The 22,533-nt window shown below is 44.1% G+C and overlaps 2 protein-coding genes and 1 pseudogene across 22 annotated transcripts in view; 2 read left to right on the forward strand and 1 right to left on the reverse strand.

Annotated features, from left to right (window-relative positions):
• The window catches only part of Rgs6 (regulator of G-protein signaling 6), a 536,804-nt gene that overhangs the window by 143,478 nt on the left and 370,793 nt on the right, over positions 1-22,533 (forward strand).
• LOC148005382 (ribosomal protein eL39-like 2) lies at positions 4,500-14,672 on the forward strand. Its single transcript, XM_087555178.1, has 2 exons — positions 4,500-4,503; positions 14,357-14,672. The coding sequence occupies exons 1-2, from the start codon at positions 4,500-4,502 to the stop codon at positions 14,605-14,607; spliced, it is 255 nt and encodes an 84-aa protein (XP_087411304.1). The 3' UTR covers positions 14,608-14,672.
• Positions 16,897-17,019, reverse strand: LOC120093445 (small nucleolar RNA SNORA17; annotated as a pseudogene).

Consider the following 22,533-nt stretch of genomic DNA (forward strand, 5'->3'; position numbering starts at 1 on the left):
ATGCCCCTGGTCATTGGCATCTAAAAGCCCCACAGCACACTTCTTACACATTATGAGCTAATATTGAGACATCATCCAGTGCAAGCCATGGCTGTGTTCCCCACATCTCCTTAGCTTTTGCTGGATGTCCCTTTTCTACACCAGGGTCCCATCCAGAGTTCTGTAGTATTGTCCTTTAGTAATTGTGTCTCCATGTCTTCTTGGGTTTCTCAGTGGACAATTCTCAGACTTTTATTTCTTGGTTTATGTTTGAGACAGAATGCCTCTGGATAACAGAATGCTGGCCTGGAACTCAGTAGGTATATAGATCAAACTGTCCTTGAACTTGAAGCAATCTTCCTGTCTCAGCCTTCCAAAAAATGGTGTGTGTGTGTGTGTGTGTGTGTGTGTGTGTGTGTGTGTGTGTGTTAGGGTTTTAATGACTGTGATGAAACACCGTGACTAAAAAGCAAGTTGGGGAGGAAAAAGGTTTATCTGACTTATCCTTCCATATCACTGTTCCTCATTGAAGGAAGTCAGGACAGGAAGACAGGAACCTGGAGGCAGGAGCTGATGCAGAGGCCACTGAGGGATGTGGCTACTGGTTTGCTTCCCATGGATTTCCAGGCTGCTTTCTTGTAGAACCCAAGACCACCAGCACAGGGATGACACCACTCACAATGGTTTGGGCCCTCCTCCATTGATCAATAGTTAAGAAAATGGTATACCTCCCAATCTCGTGGATGTATTTTCTCAATTGAGGTTCCCTTCTTTCAGGTAACTCAGTTCCTGCACAGTGTGTGTGTGTGTGTGTGTGTGTGTGTGTGTGTGTGTGTGTGTGTGTGCATGCATGCGTGTAGGGGGTTGGGGTAGGAGCGGTAACTGTTGGCCTTAGAAGCAGAGCACTACAGGTGCGGCTGAAGACTTCCGTGTCTCTCTCAATTTATCTCCATTTATCTCCAAAGACAACCACTATGTTAATGTGCTTTAGAGCAACTGTACAGTTGCCTCGCATATTTGAAAATAAGAATATGATTCTGCAGGCACAGCTCTCTAGCTTACCACATACCATTTTAGTCTTTATGTGGCTCCAGTTTATTTACTTGAATTTCTAAATCTGATTTTGTCCATCTGTCCACTCTCTAGTTCCTCAGCATGCTGTCCTTTCTATATTTTCATGGCCATCACAGGCAGGCTTGTAAGACTAATGAAGTACTTCTTTTTTCGCTCATTAACTGGGAATCTCACATTCCAATGTTGTCCCTTGCTGCAGTGGCTAGAATAGCCTAACTTTCTATGTTTGGGTGTGTGTGTGTGTGTGTGTGTGTGTGTGTGTGTGTGTGTGTGTGTGTGTGTGCGCGCGCGCGCGTGCATGCGTGCGTGTATGCCTGCCTGCCTGTCTATCCCTTGTTCTGTATAACAACCCATTTTGGAAGTAGCTGAGAGGGCAGAGCTTGGAGAGAAGACAGAGGACCTGTAAGCTGTCAGTTATCTCAACTGTGGCTTTTCTGTCACAAAGGTCTAGCCTTTCCAGTTTATATAAAGCTCTGTGTTGGTATGCTTGCTTAATCATACAGCGAATTCTCCAAGTTACCTGATTATTCATCAAGAGCCAGTTTGCCCTCTAAATATTCAGCCCACAATTGTCTTTTAATTGCCACCAACACACACACACACACACACACACACACACACACACACACACACACACACACCCCTCCTCAGTGAAGTGGCTGTACCACTATCTTTAGCCGCATTTGCCTTGCCTTAACACTTCTCTCCTTTTAAAGGCATCTCCTTTGCTGTGACACTGTTTACTTTCATTATGCCTTAATTATGGGACTCTGATAACCACAGAAGAGCAGGAGGGGCAATAAGTGGGGGTTTGTGGGTGACTATGTGTCAGCTGGAGGCAGAGATGTTTGACAGCCATAGCATTTGTTCCTACAAGTGTCTTCCAATTACTGCCATGTGATTGCTGTCCCCAGCAAGCGAGGGAGAGGAGCCAGCCTCTTCCAGCCGCTCAGACACTTTCTCACTGGCTGTGCTTTTGAACACCCCACCATTCATCTTTCCTCTGATGTGTCTTTGACGGTCAGTTTGAGCATCCGATTTCTTCTTGGATGAGTGAAGACTGGCCCTAGGTGGGAATATGTTACTCGTCTCAAAAGGTAAATGAAGAAGCAGAGAGAAGCCTCATCTACCCCAGGAGCCATAGTGTAAGCTGAAGAAAACTGTATTTGAGCAGCTGTGAATGAATACAGTGTGAATACACAGAGCCTCTGCTCTGTGTGTGTGTGTGTGTGTACATGTGTGTGCATATGTGTCTATGTGCATGTGTGTGTGCACATGTGTGTATGTGTGCACATGTGTGTGCATACATGTCTGTGTGCATGTGTGTGTGGTGTGCACGCGTATGTGTGTAGAAGTCAGAAGGCAACCTCAGCTGTCATTATTAGGCATCTTCCCCCCTTTTGGAGACAAGGTCTCTCACTGTCTATGACTTCACTAAGTAGGCTAAGTGAGTTAGTCAGTGAGCCCCCAGGGACCTGCCTGTCCCTGCCTCCTATCTCACCATCATTGAGATGGCGAGTGTGTACCACCCAGCTTTCCACATTGGTTCTTGGTTTCCAAACTCAGGTCCTCATGTTTGTGAGGCAAGAGCTTTACTGGCCAGCCATCTACCACCCCACTCTTAGCGTTACCAAATAGTTATCAATGCAAAAATATGTTTGGCTGCAGGTAATAGGAAAGGGTTTCTGTGGTCCTCTTGACACATTCCATTGCTCCAGACTTAGGTGAGTTTCTGGTATGTCATCTCATGCACAGATCCTTTCTCCTCCGTTCTCATTACTGTTTTAAGTTACCGCTTCATGGTTGCAAAATGGCTGCTGCGACTGCTAATATTCCCAGAGGGCGGAACATACCGTGCTGGGCATAGCTCTCTCCGTCAGGATAACAAAATATATACAGACAACACCCCAGTAGACATGTTGCTCTCCCTTCTAAATGCCCAGTGACGTCACATGGCTGCACCAGTTTTAAAGCTCAGAAAGTTGGCAATTCAGTTGACATAGTAAGATGTCAAACAAAGCAGAGGGCTTTAACCAAGAAGTGCGTACACACTGATGGGGCCAATAATGCTAATCACAGCCTTCTATCTATCAGACCGGAGAGATGGCTGTCAGGCATACATATGAACAAACGTGCTATCTCCTGTACAGCTGGGGGTTCTGTGTGGCACGCCACCTGAGGTAGAAAGGCAGGAAATGCAAGGACACCATCTACGCTGACACACTTGCTTGTTGACCTTGCCTTGAAGGATGTTAGTGGAAGTGAAGTAATCTTGGTTTATTTCAGAAAAACTTCTAATGTTTTCCTTCCCAACAAAACCCAACCTTGAAAACAATGGCAGGAAATATAGACATCTGAAGCAGAGCTTATTAATTCATTAGACACTCACAGAATATGCGTGTTCTGGGGGCCTGAGGGACAGCGATCTGATGATAATTACCACTCACGCTGAAAACAAACAGTGAATCCTCTAGTGGGCTAAGACTTCCAGTGTCCCTTGCCTGAATGTTGCAAGGAGAAAAGACTTGATTCCCAGAGGTTTTCTTTTCCCCCCTAATATTGGGTACTGCTGTGGGACAAGCCACAGAGCCCAAGCTGGCACTTCTCATGGGTCTCTCTCTTGTGTTCTTGCTCTGGTATGGGAGCTGGGACTCCTGAATATGGCTTCACCATGGGTCTTGGTCTTTGATAGTCTAGTGGCTTGGTTCTGAAGCTGTACATTCCAAGACATTAAGGGGCTTGTTAGAAAGTGCCTTTTAAAAAGACATGGCCTCGGGATAATTTTGAACTTTGGACTCCCCTGCCTCTATCTCTCCAGTTCTGGGACTACGGGCATTGCTTTTTGAGTCTTTGCTGAGCTCCATGGGTCTGAATGGCTATGGGATCCTTAGGGGGTTCACCAGAGAGTCCTGTCTTCCCAAGTCTCCAGAAGGCCACAATTAGCAAAAAGACCAGGAATGAAGAGGTGGGAAGAGGGCGGGTGCCTTCCTGCTGTAAACTAGCAATTTTCATCATTCCCTGCCTTGGCCTATGTGGCTGCTGCTACCTGGAACATCCCTCCTCGCTGTCTCTGCCTGGCAGACTCCCACACTCTCCCAGATGCAGCCCAGCTGGTGACTTCTTCATGAAGCCCACCTCATCTGTCGGCTTGGGTGCTTCATTCGTCCTCTCCACCCACAGTTTTGTGCTTGTCATCCTGTCTCTGCAGAGCCTGTTCCTTCCTGGATTGTGGCCAGGGACTCACTCCTAGCCTGGTGCTCACAACAAAGCAGAATACGTGTAGAAGCTGGAAAGCAGGAATGCACGGTCAGCCATGCCAGTGCATGGTTACTTTCTCAGAGGATACACAGTAGTTATCTTTGATGTCTTAAACTCTCCCTGACCCAAAGAGGACAAGCTAAAAATGTCAGGCTCAACTAAGTGTGTAGACTTTTCCAGAGTCAAAGATGGGTAAACTAAGTGTGGCCCATTTTCCTGTTATCTAAAAGCAAACCCTTTTGTCTCCTCTCAAAGTTACCCCATCCTCACCAACCAGTTTCAAACCCTTGTCCTAGAAGCTCTGTTAGGGTTACCAAAACACAGAGCCTCTCCTTTCCTACCCCTGGTTCCTGGACAGTGCAATGAACATCTCTCACCCTTTTTGGGGTCTGCTTAGCCTTTGGCTAAGATGATACACTCCTGTTCTGTTCATTTCCTGTCTTAGGAAAGGGGGGATGTGTTGAGAGGGGTGGGGGACATGTTGAGCATCTTGGCAAAAGCACAGTGCACTTATCTCAGCTGTGGGGGGCTGGCTATGGCAGGCATGCTGTGGAATGTGGAGAAGAGCTGAACTTTGAAGCAGGCACAGCTGTGAACTTAGTTCTTTTGAAGGTGTGAACTGTGCAATGGTATTGCTTTTCTTCGGCCAGACGCACAGAAGGTCAGAGTCTGGGGCAAATTTGTTCCACACATATGTCTTGACTGACCTTCACAAGATCTATAGAAACAGTGGGGAAAACTTGCTAATGTTTGACAACCAGGAGAGTGTATGTAAAAGCCTACTCTTCTGGTATCCCCAAAATCTGCAAGTTTTAGCAAAATTGAGCTTCAGTCTCTAATGTGCAATACTTGCTTATTAATAAGCAAAAGCATTCCCTTGGGAATAACCATTCCCAAGGACAAATGGGAGCCCCCTCTCTTCCTTCATCCTCTGAGAAATTACACCCTACATTCTTTCAATGGCAACTATGTACCTCTTCCTGGATAAATTATTCTAAAAGATGAGTCTTGTGTGTGATGTTAGACAACTTAGTGCATGAAAAATCTCATGGGAGGCTCCTCGAGGCAAGCCTGGCAACTCCTATGAGCCATTTTGTCTTACAGAGTTTAAGAGAAATGAGCCAATGGTCAGTTGTGTTAACTAGCTTTATATCAACTTGATATGAGCAAAAATCATAGTAGAGGAGAGAACCTCAATTTAGAAAATTGCCTTCAGAAGAATCTCTCTCTCTCTCTTGTCTTGTGACTCTGGCTTTCCAGGCACATACATGCTGCTGCACCAGGCTCTGTGCGTTTCAAGGGCTCTGACTCAGGCCCTCAGTGCTGTGACACAAGCACTTTGCTGATTAAGCCTTCTCCAGCCCCCACTATTCCCACTTTATAGATGATTACACGGAGGCTAACGTGGGTTCTCACTCACCCACTGGTGTATCACCAGCAATGCCAGGCTATCCCTCTGAGCAGTGTTGGAAACAAACTTCTTAATAGGTTCCTAGTGGCTCAGTTTAGGTGGAATCTTCTAGCTACCAGCTTACCTCATCAACAGTGAAATGTCCTGCTTGACAGAAAACCTCACAGTAAAAAACAGTATATATACCTCAGGCTGACTTGTCCTCTTGGCATCTCTCTGTGTTTCAAACCATAAAGTGCTCACAGGGGATGCCTGGGTAAGGTAGAAGCTGGGTGTTTGGACCCTCCTCAGCAAGCAAACCCCAATCTCTTGTCTCAGAGGCAGAACCAGCATAGAATATGCTACCCTGTTGGTGATGGGCACTTGTAAGGGAAGCTTCAGTACAGGCATACTGGAATCTGACTGGACTTCTATTTCTTGGAATTAAAGCCCCAGCCAAGCAGAGGGTGGCCATGTGAGCCACATCAAGAGGCAAGGAGATTGTTTGAGAGTGTCATTATGGAGGAAAGAACCTCATGGGGCTGGAGCTATAGAAATGGCAAGAGTAAGGGTGGATTGGAGAGGGTTGTGAAGTTATAAAAGACCAAGTCTGGTAGAAGAGGGACAAGAACATAAGGGCTGATGGGAAGGGAGTGAAGACTCATGAGTTCAGGTTCGAACTCTGATGTTCGCTTGAAGGTGTTTAAAGGCTATTGTAAGACCTCTCTTCTCAGCTCCCTAGCTTGCCTTATACACGTTCCCTGAGTGAATTTCTTAGCTACTCAATACATATTTGCTGGTTAAATGAACCTATCTGCAAATAAGTAGCATTCCTTCCTACAACTTACCAATCAATGTCAAACCAATTGAATCAAAGCCAATAGGGACTGGGAGCTTGTATTGATATTTATCGATTCCTAGCCATAGATTATTCTGATCTGTAGCCAGATATGAGAGTTGCAGGTTCCATTTTAATCTAATAATAGATGAAAGGTATATGGACAGCTCTATCTACTATCTATCATCTATTTATCTATCATCTATCTATCATCTATCTATCTATCTATCTATCTATCTATCATCTCTCTCTATCTATCATTTATTTGTTTACAAAGAATTAGGTCTCATCATGGCCTTTTTTCAAACAATGATTTTTGTTGTCCCACTCCTTTCCCCCATTGGTGATTTGGATAGGTTTGGACCCCCATAGATCCATGTGTTTGAATGGTTGGCCCTAGGGACTAGCACTATTAGGAGGTGTGGCCTTGTTGGAGGAATTGTGTCACTGTGAAGTGGGCTTTGAGGTCTCCTATGCTTAAGTGCTGCCCAGTGTGGAATTCCAGTCTCCTCTTGGTTGCCTTTAGATCAATATATAGAACTCTTGGCTCCCCAGGCGCCATGTTCAGCCTGTAAGCTTCCTTGCTTCCTTCCATGATGATAATGAGCTAAACCTCTGAAACTGTAAACCAGCCCCAATTAAAGTTGTCCTTTCTGAGAATTACCTTGGTCATGGTGTCTCTTCACATAATAAAACCCTAAGACATCCCATTCTCCGTGTTCTCTTGTACGTTCCCTTCCATTCTCCTTTCACTTTCATGTTATACACAACCCTTTGCTCCACTCACAAACGTCTCTGTGTCCTTTCAGCGTCTCCACGTGTGGTGTTCATTGTGATTCCGGCTCTATGCCATTTCAAGTTTACTCATTTCATTTACTGATTCACCTCTATACTTCCCGTGTGAACATCTGGCACAATAAATACTATAGAACAAGACAACGTTTTAGGGTTTTGAGAACTGAAAATTAATCTCAGCAGTGCCTGCAAGCGGTAGACAGGAGGCACCGTGCTTCTGAGCCTGCGTCTGGGCTGTTTGCCATGGATGCCTTGCATTTCTTCACAGCACAGGACTTGCTACTTCCGAAGGGGGCGCTGTTCTGAACGTGAAGTCAGACCCTGCCAGGTGACCCTCTGGACTCTCAATGTGCTTCCTCTTTGTTCCCAAGCTCCTTTTTTGACACAGACTTATGTTTTCCCCAGATTCGTGTGAGGAAGCCATACCCCCAAATGCATTGATATTTGAATAAAAGGCTGTAGGGACAATTAGATTAGGATGGTGTAAGGTTGTCGTGATGGACCATATGACAATCATCTTTGAGGGAGGGAGCAAGACCTCAACAGAACCTGTCCCTACTAGGACCCTGTGCTTGGACTTAAAACTAGGATGGTGTGAAACTAAATTATGGTAGACCAGTGTACTCTCTTATCCTCTAAACTGTGTTTCTTTCCATCTTCCTCTCAGCTACTTCCCCTCCAGCTGCACAGCTGCAGTTGATCTCTTGGCTATGATGAATCTTATTGTGTGCAGGCTGAAGACATGACCAGCTGCAAAGGAACTCATGTGGCAAAGGATCGTCACTTTCCATTGCTTCAGGATTCCCTCTTCTGAGGCTTGGGAGGCGGTCTACATAAGAAGTGATTTTCTTTGTCAGCTGGTCTGGTGTAGTTGATAAGAAGGTCGTATTAAATCTTCTATGTATCTGTCTATGACTATGTACTTCTGGAAGCATTCTGTCCAATGATGTCACGGTTCTTTAGAAGTTCCCTTCCAAAGTTGGGAAAGATTCCAACTCCTGATTCAATGGCTGCTGCTATTTTTCTATCCACTCATTTTTTAAATTCTGTTACTTTACCGAAACAGATTTACATAAAATTGTGAATATATACACAAGAAATATGAGCCAATAAAATGAAAGAAAATCAAAACCAAGAGTTGAAAAGGAGGCCTTTGAAATCTCAAAGTTGACCTCACTGACATGGAGAGAGCAAGGGGTTTCGTTACATATTTTCCTGTTGGGTTACTAAGTGCTGGTTACTGGAATGAAGGTTTGGGTTAGTCACAGAACTCTACAAGGTCATTATTCTCATTCCTAATTCATAGATTAGTAGCTGACGTTCAAGATCATGTGATGAACCCACAGTAGGGCCTGGGGTATAGTGTAGTATCCCTGACCATGGAGTAGTTCATGAATTGCTTCTCTCATTACTGTGGCAAAATGGCAGACAAGAGCAGCCTAAGGAAGGAAGGGATACAGTGCATCACCATGGGAAGCCATGATAGCGGGAGGAAGATAAGAGAGCTGTCATATGTCCACACCAGGAAGCAGAGAGAGAGAGAGAGAGAGAGAGAGAGAGAGAGAGAGAGAGAGAGAGAGAGAGAGAGAGAGAGATTTGCTTAGCTTCCTTTTTTTATGTGGTCTTAGACTCCAGCCCATGCAATAGTGCTACCTACATTTAAGATGGGACTTTCCACTCCAATTAATCCAATTCAAAATCTCCCTCACAGGCATGCTCCGAGTCTTGTCTCTTAGGTGATTTTACATCCTGCCAAGTTGGCAACCAGTATTAACCATTGTAAGCAGTTTACAATGCCCCAAATACCAGCTACCATTCCTGATGAAGTTTGATAGTCATACACCCAAACAAAAATAGATAAAGATGACATAAAAGATTTTTTATGAAGCAAAACAAAACCTACTTGTTTGTTAGTTTGTTTGAGACAGGGTCTTACTATGTAGCTCTGGCTGGCCTTGAGTTCACTATGTAGACCAGGCTAGCCTTGAATTCACAAAGATCAGCCTGTCTCTGACTCTCAAGGGCTGGGATTAAAGGTGTGTATCCTTATACCTGGTCACAATCAACTTTTAAATCTGTAAATTACTTTAAACTAATTTTTATTGACTAAAGGTTGGTAACTTAATGTCAGACTAATGTCTTACTACTAATAATCATTATTATTGTTGCCTTAAAATTCTTCTTGTTCCCCAAATCATGGATCTGGTAGTTCAATGGAACAGAATATTTAAAGCTGTAAATGTTCCAGAGAATTCTGATGCCAAAATTGTCATAAAGCTCAGAAGAAGAATGAAAGATTTGGCTCTTTGCTCAGAGTTGAACACTGTGTACAAAATATCTTAGGAAGAATTCCATAGCTCCATTATTTCAAACTGAGGGAAAAGGGCTTTCTCAGCTTTATTGTGTTCCCTGCTGTGGTGAGCCAGCTCTTCCCTGCAGAGTTTCCTGCTGTCTGTGGAACCCCTCCCTCCCCACCACACTATAGTCATTTGAGCACCCCCTTCTCCAGGAGAAGCAGGAGCCTGAGTCATTCAAAATGTCTCCAAACTCCAGTGGGGATATTTGAGTGTCAAGTGTGACATATACTATATTTAAGTATTACTTAGGAAGAAAAGCAAAAACCTCAACACTTGGAAATGATTGTTAAATTAATGTTTTGGTGGGAAATCACTCTCTTATGTATGCAACTTAATGTCTTCTGTGCACTTTTGTCTTCTTCCCTAAAAGCATAAGAAATAACCACTCCCTGTCATCACTTTGCTTCCAGTGTCTGGAAAGCAGCAAAAATCAAACCAGCTGCTCTCAGTCTTTCATTTCCTTAAACTTCTCTTATTTTTAATGGGCAGGCAAAGTTCACTGTATATTATGTGACAGGTTTTAAAATCAATATACATTGTGGAATAGTAAATCTAATTAACAAATGCCTTAGCTCTGATAGTTGTCATTTTTTTTTTGTACTGAAAGCATCTCATGTACACTCTGTTCACGTCACCATTAACAATACTCACCTTGTCATTCAGCCAATTGCTTCCATGTCCCCCCTTGCTTGAGCTGTGTATTTTTGACCACGTGGCAACCTGGTGCAAAGTATGATGTCAGAAGATGTCTTCCCTAAGTAATAAGAGCGTCATAAAGTCCTAACTATAATGTCTTCATTGAGATAAATTAAATCACAGACACACCCTCTCACCCACTCAATAGGCTGAAAGGAGTAAAGCAAGCTTGGGCTTTTTCCGTGGTGGAGACGAGTTTCCTGGGAATGTTCTAGAAACATGCAAGCCACTCAAAGCCTAGATTCACTTTGTATCACTTCAGCCTCATATCTGGTCATTAAGGCCAGCCTGAGTCGAAAGGATCAAAAGACAGGTGTCCCTGAGAGAAGAATTGTGGACATTTTTACAGCTCACCAAAGGATGACGTGGTTATTCATTGAGTCAAACAAGTTAATGGCCCTCATACCTGTAATCTCAGCCTTTGAGAGGGAGAAGATGGTGGTGCAATGAGACCCTGCCTGAAAACAAGTGAACAGGAAAGAAATTAATTAATGTTGGCAAGGTACTTAGAACAATGTCTGCGCCCATGCAGTTACTGCTGTTTTTCCGGTTGTTGTTGTTCCTGTCTTTGTTGGCATTTCTATGGAGACTGGGTATCTTTTATTTTGCTTTTGAAGTGATGTGGGAGGAGGAGTCTATCTTTAGCATTCACTTTACAGGTTGCTCTCTGCTGCCCCAGGCCATGGAGCCATTTCTTTTGTCCCCATAGATGACCTCACTTCCATCCCCTCCTCTGATGTATGCTCCTAGGGGTTCTTGGGCTCCCAGAGTGTTCTTGATTGTCTTTTATTCTCTGTCAAAATCTGGATCCTCGATTCTTTCCATGGTGATGTTTTCCAATTTCCCATTTAGAAGGAAAGTAGTCACACAAATTTGGATGTTGCTTAATATTTTTTCTTACAATGTTATGTAGGTATTTACCAAAAAAAAGCTGTGTACAAGCCAACTGTGCTTGCCCACAGCTTCTATGCAGCTATAGACTTAGAGAGATGAAAATGGAGTCTTAACAAAGCAGACTTAATGATTACAGGGGACTTCAAAAGCCAAAACAGCAGGAATGATCTGATGCTCATTGTGCTTAAAAATAGCAGGTCCAGACTCAAATCACCATGACCTTTGCTGCCTCTGTTCCTTCAAAGCTTTCACTATTTTGGCAAATGTAGTCCCTCTGCTTCTACACTGGGCGATGGTAGTCTTCAACCTTCCTACAGGATGAGAACATAGTTAGCTGTCTAGTCTACCTATGTTTCTATTTCTTAAGTCTACCATGGTTAGCATGGTGCCACTTGGTGTCCAGATGGAGTCCTGAAGTCACCTGCACGTGCTTGGTCACACAATTGCACTTAGTGACCTAGAACCTTATTAGAAAGATGTTTACCAGGGCTGGTGTGGAATTCAAGATTATGCCATTTATTTTATTCTAATTATTAATTAATTAATCTTTTGTAGTCTTGAGCACTGAACCCAGGACCTCATGCACGCTAGGTATATGCTTGACCACTGGGTTATGTATCCAGCCCCAAGACCACATCTGCATTTTAAACAAGTGCTTGGGTTATGGCTGTGCTATTGGTTGAGGGAGAGCATCTTGAACCATTTATATAGCCAAAGACAACCGTGAATTCCTGATCTTCTTGCCTTCCCTGTTTTAATGCTCGCATGTGACATAGCAGTTGGTTTATTTATTGCTCAGGTTTGAACTTAGGGCTTTATTTTTTCTTTCTTTTAGGCAAGCAATCTAACAATATAGCTACATCCCTGGTCTTCTAGCGGGACTTTTGAAAGATTTAATAGGGGTTAGGGATTTAGCTCAGTGGTAGAGCGCTTGCCTAGCAAGCAAAAGGCCCTGGGTTCGGTCCCCAGCTCCGGAAAAAATACAAAAAAAAAAAAAAAAAAAGAAAAGAAAGAAAGAAAGAAAGAAAGATTTAATAGTTATATGAAGCAATCTGATATTTAAATGATGGTTTGTAGATAGGTCCATGGTTTCTAGTTGGAAAATTAGTTGATAAAACCTAAGAAATAGTTAGGCATTTTAGAGAATCTGGCTTTGCAGGATTCAAACCCAGATGTTAAAGATGAAGTGTATATGATGTGTAGCTTTTTTAAAAAGTGTTTTAGTTTTCAATTAAAAAGTTAAAGGAATGTTTAAATAAACAGATGGTAGATGGGTAGATGGGTGAATGGATGGATGGATGGATGGACTGATGGGTAGATGGGTGGATGGGTGGATGGATAGATGGATGGATGGATGGATGGATGGGTGGATGGATAGCTGGATAAGTGTATGGGTGGATAAGCATAAAGACAGGCAAGATGAGTGGACTTAGGAAAACAAGTCCTTGTCAGCACCATGAGAAGGCTGCCTTACCACTCACGTTCTGTTTGTTGATGTCTCCACAGCTGACACACATGCTTGTTAGGACACTGGTGTGAGCTCTGCACTCTTTTTCTCTCAACCTCATCTGATGGTTTAGGTCCCAGAGAGTTGGCCTGAGTGTGTTTGGAGCTGACACTTGTATGCATCTCAAAGTGGTTTATCTAGAGCAAACACTAGAATTACATTTTTTTTTATCTCACAGAAAAATGTTTTATGAGCAAGGCCTAATCTGGGTAGCGATTACAGTATTGGGCTTTCTCTGTAAAAAGGCCACCCTCCTGCATTCTCTCATGGAACTTCTCAACAGAAAATAGCTATGAAACTATTTAGAAAAGACAACTCCTGTCTATATAAACTATCAGTTAAAAAGTACTTTTAATTTCAGTAATTTTTCTAACAAAAAAATTAACAAAACAAAACAAACCAAACTATAAATCACAAAAAACCCAAATTCAAAAACTGAAAACACAAAATGTGTCTAAGAAAACAAAGAATAAGCTTGTAGTGCGTGTTTAGATACTAGATGTTAAACTTTACTCATTTAAAATTTAAGACTATTTCCTAAAAAGAGAAAAAGAGCAGTAATAGTAAAGAAAATAGCAAAATAAAAAATATAGTAGAGAACCACAAAATTCCTGTGATAAGAAAATTAAATCCAACTGTACAAATATTTATGAAAATTGCAAAAAGAAAGAAAGGGGGGAAAAAACCCAAATTTAGTAGAGCTTGATCCTTGCCTTTAGGAGACTGAATTTAAGGAGAAAAAACTAAAAATGTGTTAAACTGTAAAGCCAGCCTAATGTGAGCTGTAATATAAGGAAGGCACGAATACAGTTTGTTCAGATAAGAAGGGAGGTGTTTGATTGACAGCAGACAGAGCATAGTGAGCCAATGGCGGGGTTAGGAAAGTCATCTGAGCTACAGATGCACCTCCTCTTCCCATTCTTAGAACATGAGGATGCTGACTAGGACGTCTCTTGACTACTCTTGCTGTACTCCACATTAACCACAGAGCACTGTTACCATCACCAAGTACTTTTTTTAAAAGTTAAAATTGTGCACACACTCTGCCCATATTCACCCTTGAACAGTTCCTGGACATATCTGTTCCATTATCAGATAATAGTTACTCTATACTACACTCTCTTCTCATCAGTCCTTGATGTTACTTCTTAGTTTTTTATACTTAAGTCTCACCAGCCTCTTTATGTAAATGTCACTGGCCACCTGAGTGTCTGACATTCATTCTCTAGAAGATGCTTTAGGGAGGACTTACAGGAACAATACACTCTGAGTTCGGTTTTTTTGCACATGAAATCCTTGGCTCCTGCTTGACTTTCTTGAATACACCATTTCCTCTGTGATAATTCATTGCCAAATTCTGATGCCCATTCAGGCTACTTCTTAAAGCAAGTCATGCTCTCTTTTTGCCTGGAATCCAAAGCATTTTTTTCCCCTGTAATGTCTTGCCATTTTATTTTTCTGTAACTCAATATTAGTAATTTTTAGTTATTATTCTCACATGTGCAGTTTCTTAAATTATTAGTATACAGTTTCTAATTCTAGGAGGGTTTCTTTCTTTTAGTTTTAAGTTGATTTAACAAACAAACAAACAAACAAACAAACAAACAACAAATGCTTCTCTTCTCTGCCACCAAGTGCCATACCCCTAACTTGGCTTTTCTCCAGATCTTCTCCAAAGACTTTCAGAATCAAGCAATTCCTGAGCAAGAAACAAAAGCAAAATCGTCCTATTCCTCAATGGATTCAGGTGAAGCCTGATAACGTAATCAAGTACAACACCAAGAGAAGACACTGGAGGAGAAAGAAGCTGGGTCTGTAAGGATTCACACAATGGCAAGATTGAGAGTTCATACTGAATCGTGGTCGTCAATCAATCCTACCAGATGGAGCTCAACATTAAAAAATATTAATAGTTCTTTGTGAATTTCACATTATGTACCTCAAACCTACTCATCTCTCTCACCCCTCATACTGGCCCTCCACCCTTGAAACCTCCCCCACAACAGAGGAAAACAGATCTTGTGGAAGCTGTAGTGTGTCACAGTGTGTCCCATAGTATACACTTTCGTCCATATGTCTTTCTTTGCCTGCAAATTGCATTGCAATGACTCCTTGGTCTTGTACGAAGCCTCTAGCTTCTGCAACTCTATCAATACTGGCTCCTCACTGGTACTTCTCTTGGCTACCCTGTTAGAGCTCTCTGTCATGGAGAGTCTGTAGTTTTGGATTTGTAGGGCTGGCCACTTCATGCACTCCAGCTGTTCATCAATGGGGTAGATGTTGGGATGAGCCAATTCAAAGCCCTGGATATGGGCCTGAGAGATAATCTCAGATGGTCAGCCAGCTGGCCCTCTAGCTTTCACACCCTTAGGGCCACCTCATTGGTAAACAACCCCCAGCCCCGTGACCAGGGCCAGCTCTACTCTCCTGCGCAGGTGAGGCGGGTCCACTCTCCCAAGAATTGCAGCAGGCGAGGGACATGGCTAGTTCTCCCGTTCTCATGACCCCCAGAGCCATGGCTCCTACTTGTCATAGATGTCATGGGACAAGGGAGGGGAAGAGGCCATCTGTCCCCTTTCTGCATCCCCTCTGGCAGACTAGAGGCATGGCTGGCTGTCCTGTGCTCATCCCCTCTTGGTTGGCTCACCTGCAACCCCATATCGAGGCCCATCTCTATTGTGCTGCCCAGGCTAATTACAGGGCCAGCTCTCTTGAGTGCTGCAGCAGGTGAGGAGAGGGATAGCTCTCTGCTCTCATGAGCCTGGACCCAGCTTTCCTGCCAGCCGTAGGTGACAAGGGATAGGGTGGGGCATCTCTTCCTCACCCATGACACCACCTGGTACACAAGTTGGGAGCCAGCTCATCCATACCCCTACCATCAGCTCTACTATGCTGCCCAGGTGAGGTGCAGGACCTGGTCTCCCCAAGTGCTGAGGTAGGCAAGGGGAAGGGCCACCTCCCTGCTGCCATGACCCTGTCAGTGCCAACTCTCCTGCCTGCTACCAGTGGTGAGAGCAAAAGGGAAGAGAAGGGATTTCTTCTTTGCTAACCTACTGCACAGCGAACAAGAGACAAGGCTGGCTCTCCCATACTCATTGTAACACCCACATCCAGGGCCAGCTCTACTGTGCTGCCCAGGGGAGGTGCAGGGACTGCTTTCCCAGGTGCTGCAGCAGGTGAGGGGCAGGGCCAACTCTCCTGCTCTCCTTACCCTGGGGCCAGGATTCCTACCTCCTGCAGGTGGTAAGGGTTGATCTGGTACAGGTGACAAGTGGTAGGGTCAGCTCCCTACACTCACATCCTAGGGCCTGGCTCACCTGCAACTCCCACGATGTGCAGGGCTCACTCTCCTGAGTACTGCAGCTGGCTAGGAGCAGGAGTCAACTTTCCTGCTCTCATATCCCCAGGGCCAGCTCTCTCTTGATGCTCAGGTGAAGGGTGAGGTCTGTTTGCACAGCCCTCACTTATCAACATGTCCCCGGGCAGCAGACCAGACCAGGGATGTCTGTCTGACCTTTGGTGGTAGCAGACTCCTACTTTCCCTGGGCCACAGACCCAGTGGCAACACAGGCCAGGACCCCACCATGGCTCCAGGTGATATCCCCTGACTACTCACATTAGGCTGTTCCTCACTACCTCAAGTTTCCAGTTCTGCCTCTCTTCATTGTGCACACATCCTTCTGTTTCTCTTTCTCTTCCATTTCCCCACCACTTACTTGTTCCTCTTAGTGGCTCCCCAGAGACTTGTCTGGGGTCCTCTCCAGAGTGATCTCAGGAGTGCTAATGCTCTACTTGTGCAGTATGGCGCTGGGCCGTTGTCATCTTGGGCATGGTCTGCCCCACCCCAGGCCTGTGTGTTGTTGAACTGGTGGTCATCTGCCCTGTCTAGGCCCCATGGCACATGTCTGATGGTCACATCTTGGGCTCACTCCTCACCTGGACCACTTCAGTGGCTCCATGTGACCTTGTCTCAGGCTCACTCCTGCCTGAGGGCCCGAGGTCTTAGGTAGGTTCTTCTAGTCTCTGGCTTGCTCCCTGTGCTAGGAGCCAGTGTGGGCCTGCACGGTACTGGACTGGTGGTCATCTTAGGCTTGACTTTTTTTCAGGGAAGGTTAGGCTACTAATCATTCAGCTGTTCATAGGTCAGAACACTGAGCACAGACATAGCCTCTCTCCTCTCTGCCACCTACGGATGCCCATGTGACACAGTAACCACTCCTCTAGGGGCAAGGGAGCTGGACATTTTTAACCTGGAGACTAGGTCATGTTTAAATTGGGGGGTGTGGTTTGCCCGGTAATAAAATGTAGAACCTCTCAAAAAGGAAACAAAATCTTGTCATATAATTTTACAAGCATCTGATACCAGAAGTCTGACCTAGGATTCGCAGCAGAACAGGTTTGTCTGCTGTCTCAAGAGTGATAACATCTAGTGATGTTGAAGTTATAGTCCCTGGGTTTGCTTGTCCTTCTTCCTCAGAGACTCCGGTTATCCTTACGTTGCACCCTATTTGACCATCTTCACAAGTGTTCCTTATAACTTGCTTTGCCCTTCTCCCACCTCACCTCTCTCCTACCACCCAGGCTATACGTGAGCATCCTAGGGTGATTGTGGGTCACCAGCCTGGGGTATATGGCACTGGGAATTGGACCTTGATCTCTGTGTGCTGGGCAAGTGCTTTTCCAGATGAGCTGCTTGCCTAGGTCCTCACTTCTTTCATTCGCCTTTTGGAGATTGATATCATTCCCTTCTTTTTATCTAAAGGATCCAGATATTATCCTTTTCAAAGCTATTTCTTGTTAGGACTTGTTTTGTTGTTGTATTTTATTTTGTTTTGCTTGGTTTCCTAAAATTTTGATTCTCTCCTAAATCCTTCACTTTATTTATGCATTTTTTCTGGTTGTTATTTGTGTACGTGTGTGTGTGTGTGTGTGTGTGTGTGTGTGTGTGTGTGTGTGTGTCCCATGTTTTCTTGGTGTCTTCAGCAAATTTGTAAATTGTATTTTGTGACCTGGTTCCCATCTATGGGGACAGTCATCATATATTTTTTTATAGTCATCTTGATCCTCATGAGACATTGATAATGGCATTGGGGGGGGGTCATGGTAATACTTTGTGGGGTTTGATCATCTTGCTTTTGTGTTTCTCATTGTCCTGAGGTTTTAGCAGGAGCCTTGGCTGAGTTGTTCTTTCTAACTTCACAGTGTTCTCTTCTCATGAACCCACACAGTGTTAACAGCGTAGCTTTCTGTGTGAAGATTTCTGGTTCCTTTTCCTTCTTACTGATACATGATTTCCCATTTTCCATTTTTTGTTCTGATCATCTTTGTTTTTTGTTTGTTTGTTTGTTTTGTCAATAGTTCCTCTCCAGGGACCTTGTGAGGGAGAGAGAGGGGAATTTCAGGGAGATGCATCCTGCTGTCTTTTGTTGTTTGTGGGAGGTAGCTTGTTGCTTCATTTGCTTGATCATTTTATTTACATTTTTCCATTCCCATTGCTCTATTATATTTGGAGATCTCCATGGACAAAATAATAGTTGTTACTACTAGTGGCATTCTCTCAGAATCTCTCCTGTGGTGTAGAGTTCAGAGGTCAGTATTGAGTGTCTTTCTCAGGCACTCTGTGCTTCACTATTATTTAGGCAAGTCCCTTCCTGAACCCGGAGCTTTCCAGTTGGCTAGACTATGTGGAAAGCAAGCTCCAGGAATCCTCCCCTGTCCTCTTCTCCAGTACTTGGATCACAGACACACTGTCACATCTGGCTTTTTATGTGGGGTCTTAACTCAGGTCACACGCTGACATGGCAAGCACTTTACCTCAGGATTCCTAGGCTTTTAAGCTGATAATTATGAAGATTTGGACTTGAGAGATGCATCTGGATTGTGTCTCGTTTGGCCTTGTCTGACCTACCTCATGCAGCTATCAGATACCAAATGCATCTCTTAAGTCCAAAGGATTTTTGGAGCCATGACAAGAAAAAAAATTATAAATACAATTACGAAGAGCAACAAGAGCAACTGGCTTCTAAAATGGAAGGGATTGTATTGCAGAGATGGGGGGATCTGTTTTCTTCTTCTTACCCAGAGCAGCATAGGAATGTCACAGAAGTAAATGAGATGTGGGAAAAAGTAGGTTGAGCAGCCCAGTCTGGGGTCTTTTCAGGGTTCATGATGTTTTTATTTATTTAGCAAATAAACACATTTTTGTGCAGTGTCTTTTGGTAGTCAGACCCTATCTTAAGAACTTTAAAAAACACTCAGTCAAAGGACAATGTGGTGGTACATGTCTTTAATCCTGGCACTTAGGAGGCAGAGACAAGCAGATCTTTGAGTTCGAGGCCAGCCTGGTCTACAAAGTGAGTTCCAGGACAGTTAGGGTTGCACAGAGAAACCCTGCCTTGAAAACAAAGAAACCCAAAATCAAAACAAACAAAAACTACATACATACACAGACATACACATAGACACACATATACACAGATACACATATAGTCACAGACAGACACTCACACACACTCACAGACACACACAGACACACACACACAGTCACACATACAGACACACTGACACACACACACACACACACACACACACACACACAGACACACCATGATGTAGTCCATAGTTACCCACAGAGGATCTGAATGTGGAAATGGGGCATGAGAAGGTGGCCTTTCTCAGTGCCACACAGGTAAAGTGAGCATTGCCCTGCTTCACCACTAAGCATTAAGACTGATCGATTAGCCAGAAGACTCTCTCTCTGGCCTGGAGAGCATGCCCCTCCTCTGAAGGGTACTGTGATGCCTCCATTCTTACATATGAAGGCTTGTGGCTTTCACTGTGGGATTCTCGCACAGTCTTCACCATTCATAAATGTTCCAGACATTGTTGGCTGTCACACACATTCTAACATAATCCTCACAAAGGATTAGCACCATCCCTGGTGTACACACAAGGTACTTAGCACAACTTAGAGTGTGAGATTTAAACTCACTCTGCTAACCCAATGCAGTCCTCTGGAGAGTCTTTTATTTCTTAAAGTGCCCTAGCTTCATGTTACTGCCCTATCACCTGGACTCCTCAGGGAACCGACTAACCCACCTTCCCAATTAGCTTAAGGAGCATCGGGCTGTAAAGTGTTTCTCTCCTCATTCCCGCCAACAGACATCATTCTGAGAGTCAAATACGAGGTCTTTGTAATCTTTTGTGCTGGTTTGTGTAGCTGTAGAATTATCCTCCCAACCACATGTGAAGCCTGGTGGGAGATCACCTATAGCCTGATGATGAAGAAATGGAGCCACACCTCTATTCTTTGAGGGTCTCTTCACATCTAGTAGCCCCTCACCAGCATCCTAGTCAGTTCCTTACCACCTACTAACCTGCCTCACCTCACACACTAAGCTCAGGACCCCAGACTCTCCTTTTCCGAGTTACTTCCCTTTGGAGATACTTGTTTTTTTCTCAGCGTTTAACACATCAAGTCTGTGTTCCTATATTTGGTCTCGTAGGCCCTTTTTAATGTTTCCTTCTTTTTGGACTTTAGCTTCCAGGTCCCTCTGAGGGGAGGGCTTAGGCTTGGAGTAGAAGCAAGCCTTTCCTTCCTTCCACTCTCCCTCCTTTGCCCTCCCTTGGTCATGTTTCCTTTTCTACCTATGACTGTAAAAAGAAATCAATTCTTTTCAGCTAAAGTAAATTACGTCCAACTCTCCTTACATTGGGGAAAGGCACTAAAGTGCTGACAGGTACCGTCTTGGGAATGGATGGGTGTTCTTACCAACTTCCTCCCAGGCAAATCAGAAGCAAAAAATTAACTTGTGAACAGCCATTCTAGATGGAAGGAGAGCAGTAACTAACATGAAAGCACTTTAACTCCCAGTAGGAGACATCCTATTTCTGTGCATTTTCCACTTACAAATTACCAACCCAATAGCATCTTAAATTGGAATTCGGAATGGACCACAGACTTGAGCTACAGTCATGGCTTTTAAATGCCATTTGAGGGCTGGGGAGATGGCTCAGTGGATAAAGGGATTGCTGTGTGATGATGAGGAATAGACTTTGAGAACTCAGCACTCGTGTGCATACTGCACAGGTATGGCGGTCTGCCTGCAATCCCAGCACTTGATAGGCAGGTATAGGGACTCCTCCAAGCAGCCCAGCTGGCTAGCCTAGCTGAATCAGTGAACTTCTGGTTCGGCAGGAGACCCTGCTGAGGGTGGAGAGAAATTGAGGAAGACAGCTGCCATCAACCTCTAGTCTGCAGTCTCATACCCATACATATGCCTATATATCCATACGCATGCGTACCCACTCATATACGTGTGCTCACACGTGTGAACAAACATACATGCATTCAGCATACATCCATGCAAACCACACAAATACATACACTACAAAAGTATAAGTTGAGCAGAAAAGCACAAATATGTGGCTAAAGGCATAATACATTTCTAGAACACAGTAGGAACGAACACATCTTGATTGTTCTTATCTACAGTCACACCATTCCTAGCAAGATTTTGGTAAATGTGCCATTTTGGTTGAGGTTATGACTTGAACCAGTCAAGGTGACCTTGAAGGATGCCACTTGTATGCATGTGACAAGTGCCAAGGGGGAACAGTTGAAATTAGGAGTAGCTTTTCTGAATAGGTTTTTGTCAACTTCACACAAGCTAAAGACCTCTGAAAAGAAGGAGCAACAATTGAGAAAATGTCTCTGTAATATTGGCCTGTAGGCAAGCCTGTGGGGCATTTTCTCTATTAAAGGTTAATGAGGGCAGGTGCCACCCCTGGACAAGTGGTCCTGGGGTACATAAAAAAATAAGCCATAATGAACAAGCCAGTAAGCAACAGTCCTCATGGCCTCTGCTTCAGTTCCTGACTTGAGGTTCCTATGTTGAGTTCTTGTCCTGACTTCCCTCATTGATGGAGAGTTTTAACATGAAATAAACCATTTGGGGTCATGGTGTTTTACTGCAACAGTAGAAACTTAACTAAGACAGTAATACCATCTCAGTGTGGACCAAGGAAGAGATCCACAGGGAAATGAGACTATTGGCTTTCCCATCATTGTGTGCCCATAAAAACATGGCAGACGTGGTGTCCTCAGCCAGTCACCCCAGGTCCAGGATATTTATGGATTAAAAGTGAGACAAGCTAATGCATGGCTCTCTACCAATAGGTTCTTGCTACTTTCTCCTTGGCTACAGTGCTGTTTGGCTCTTTAGTAGAAGCTCCATGATGAGATGCCTGAGTCTACTGGCAGAGATAGAGTCTTAGAGAAACAGGGCTATAAGATATATGAGGTTTACTCTAATGGTCCTTGTCATATTGGGCAGATGGTGGCATTTACCTTGGCAATCAATAAGGGACTCTTTGTTCTCAGCCACAGATGGCTCAGGAAGCCCCCTCCCTGTGACAGCACTTCACCCTCTCCCTCACACACCTTGGTAGCTATTTCCAAGTTTGTTCCCATGGCACGCATGTTTCATGCTTTTTGCTCATGGTAGCATGAGCTTATGTTGGTGCATGCTCTCCATGAGGCTGTACACTCGAGGGGTTAAGAGATTCAGGAGGAAACTCAAGGTCATGGAGCTTCAAGTGGCAATGATGCAGGATCCCAAGCCTGGTTCATCAATCCCAGAGTTCAGGCTCTTAATTGGAAGGCTGTCATGTCATAGAAATCATAATTGTTCTCTTAGGGCAAAATAATGGGCATGAAATAGTCCATCATCCCGTGATAATTACA

Source organism: Rattus norvegicus, chromosome 6, assembly GCF_021556685.1.
Source record: "Rattus norvegicus strain SHRSP/BbbUtx chromosome 6, alternate assembly SHRSP_T2T, whole genome shotgun sequence".
Taxonomy (NCBI): Eukaryota; Metazoa; Chordata; class Mammalia; order Rodentia; family Muridae; genus Rattus; species Rattus norvegicus.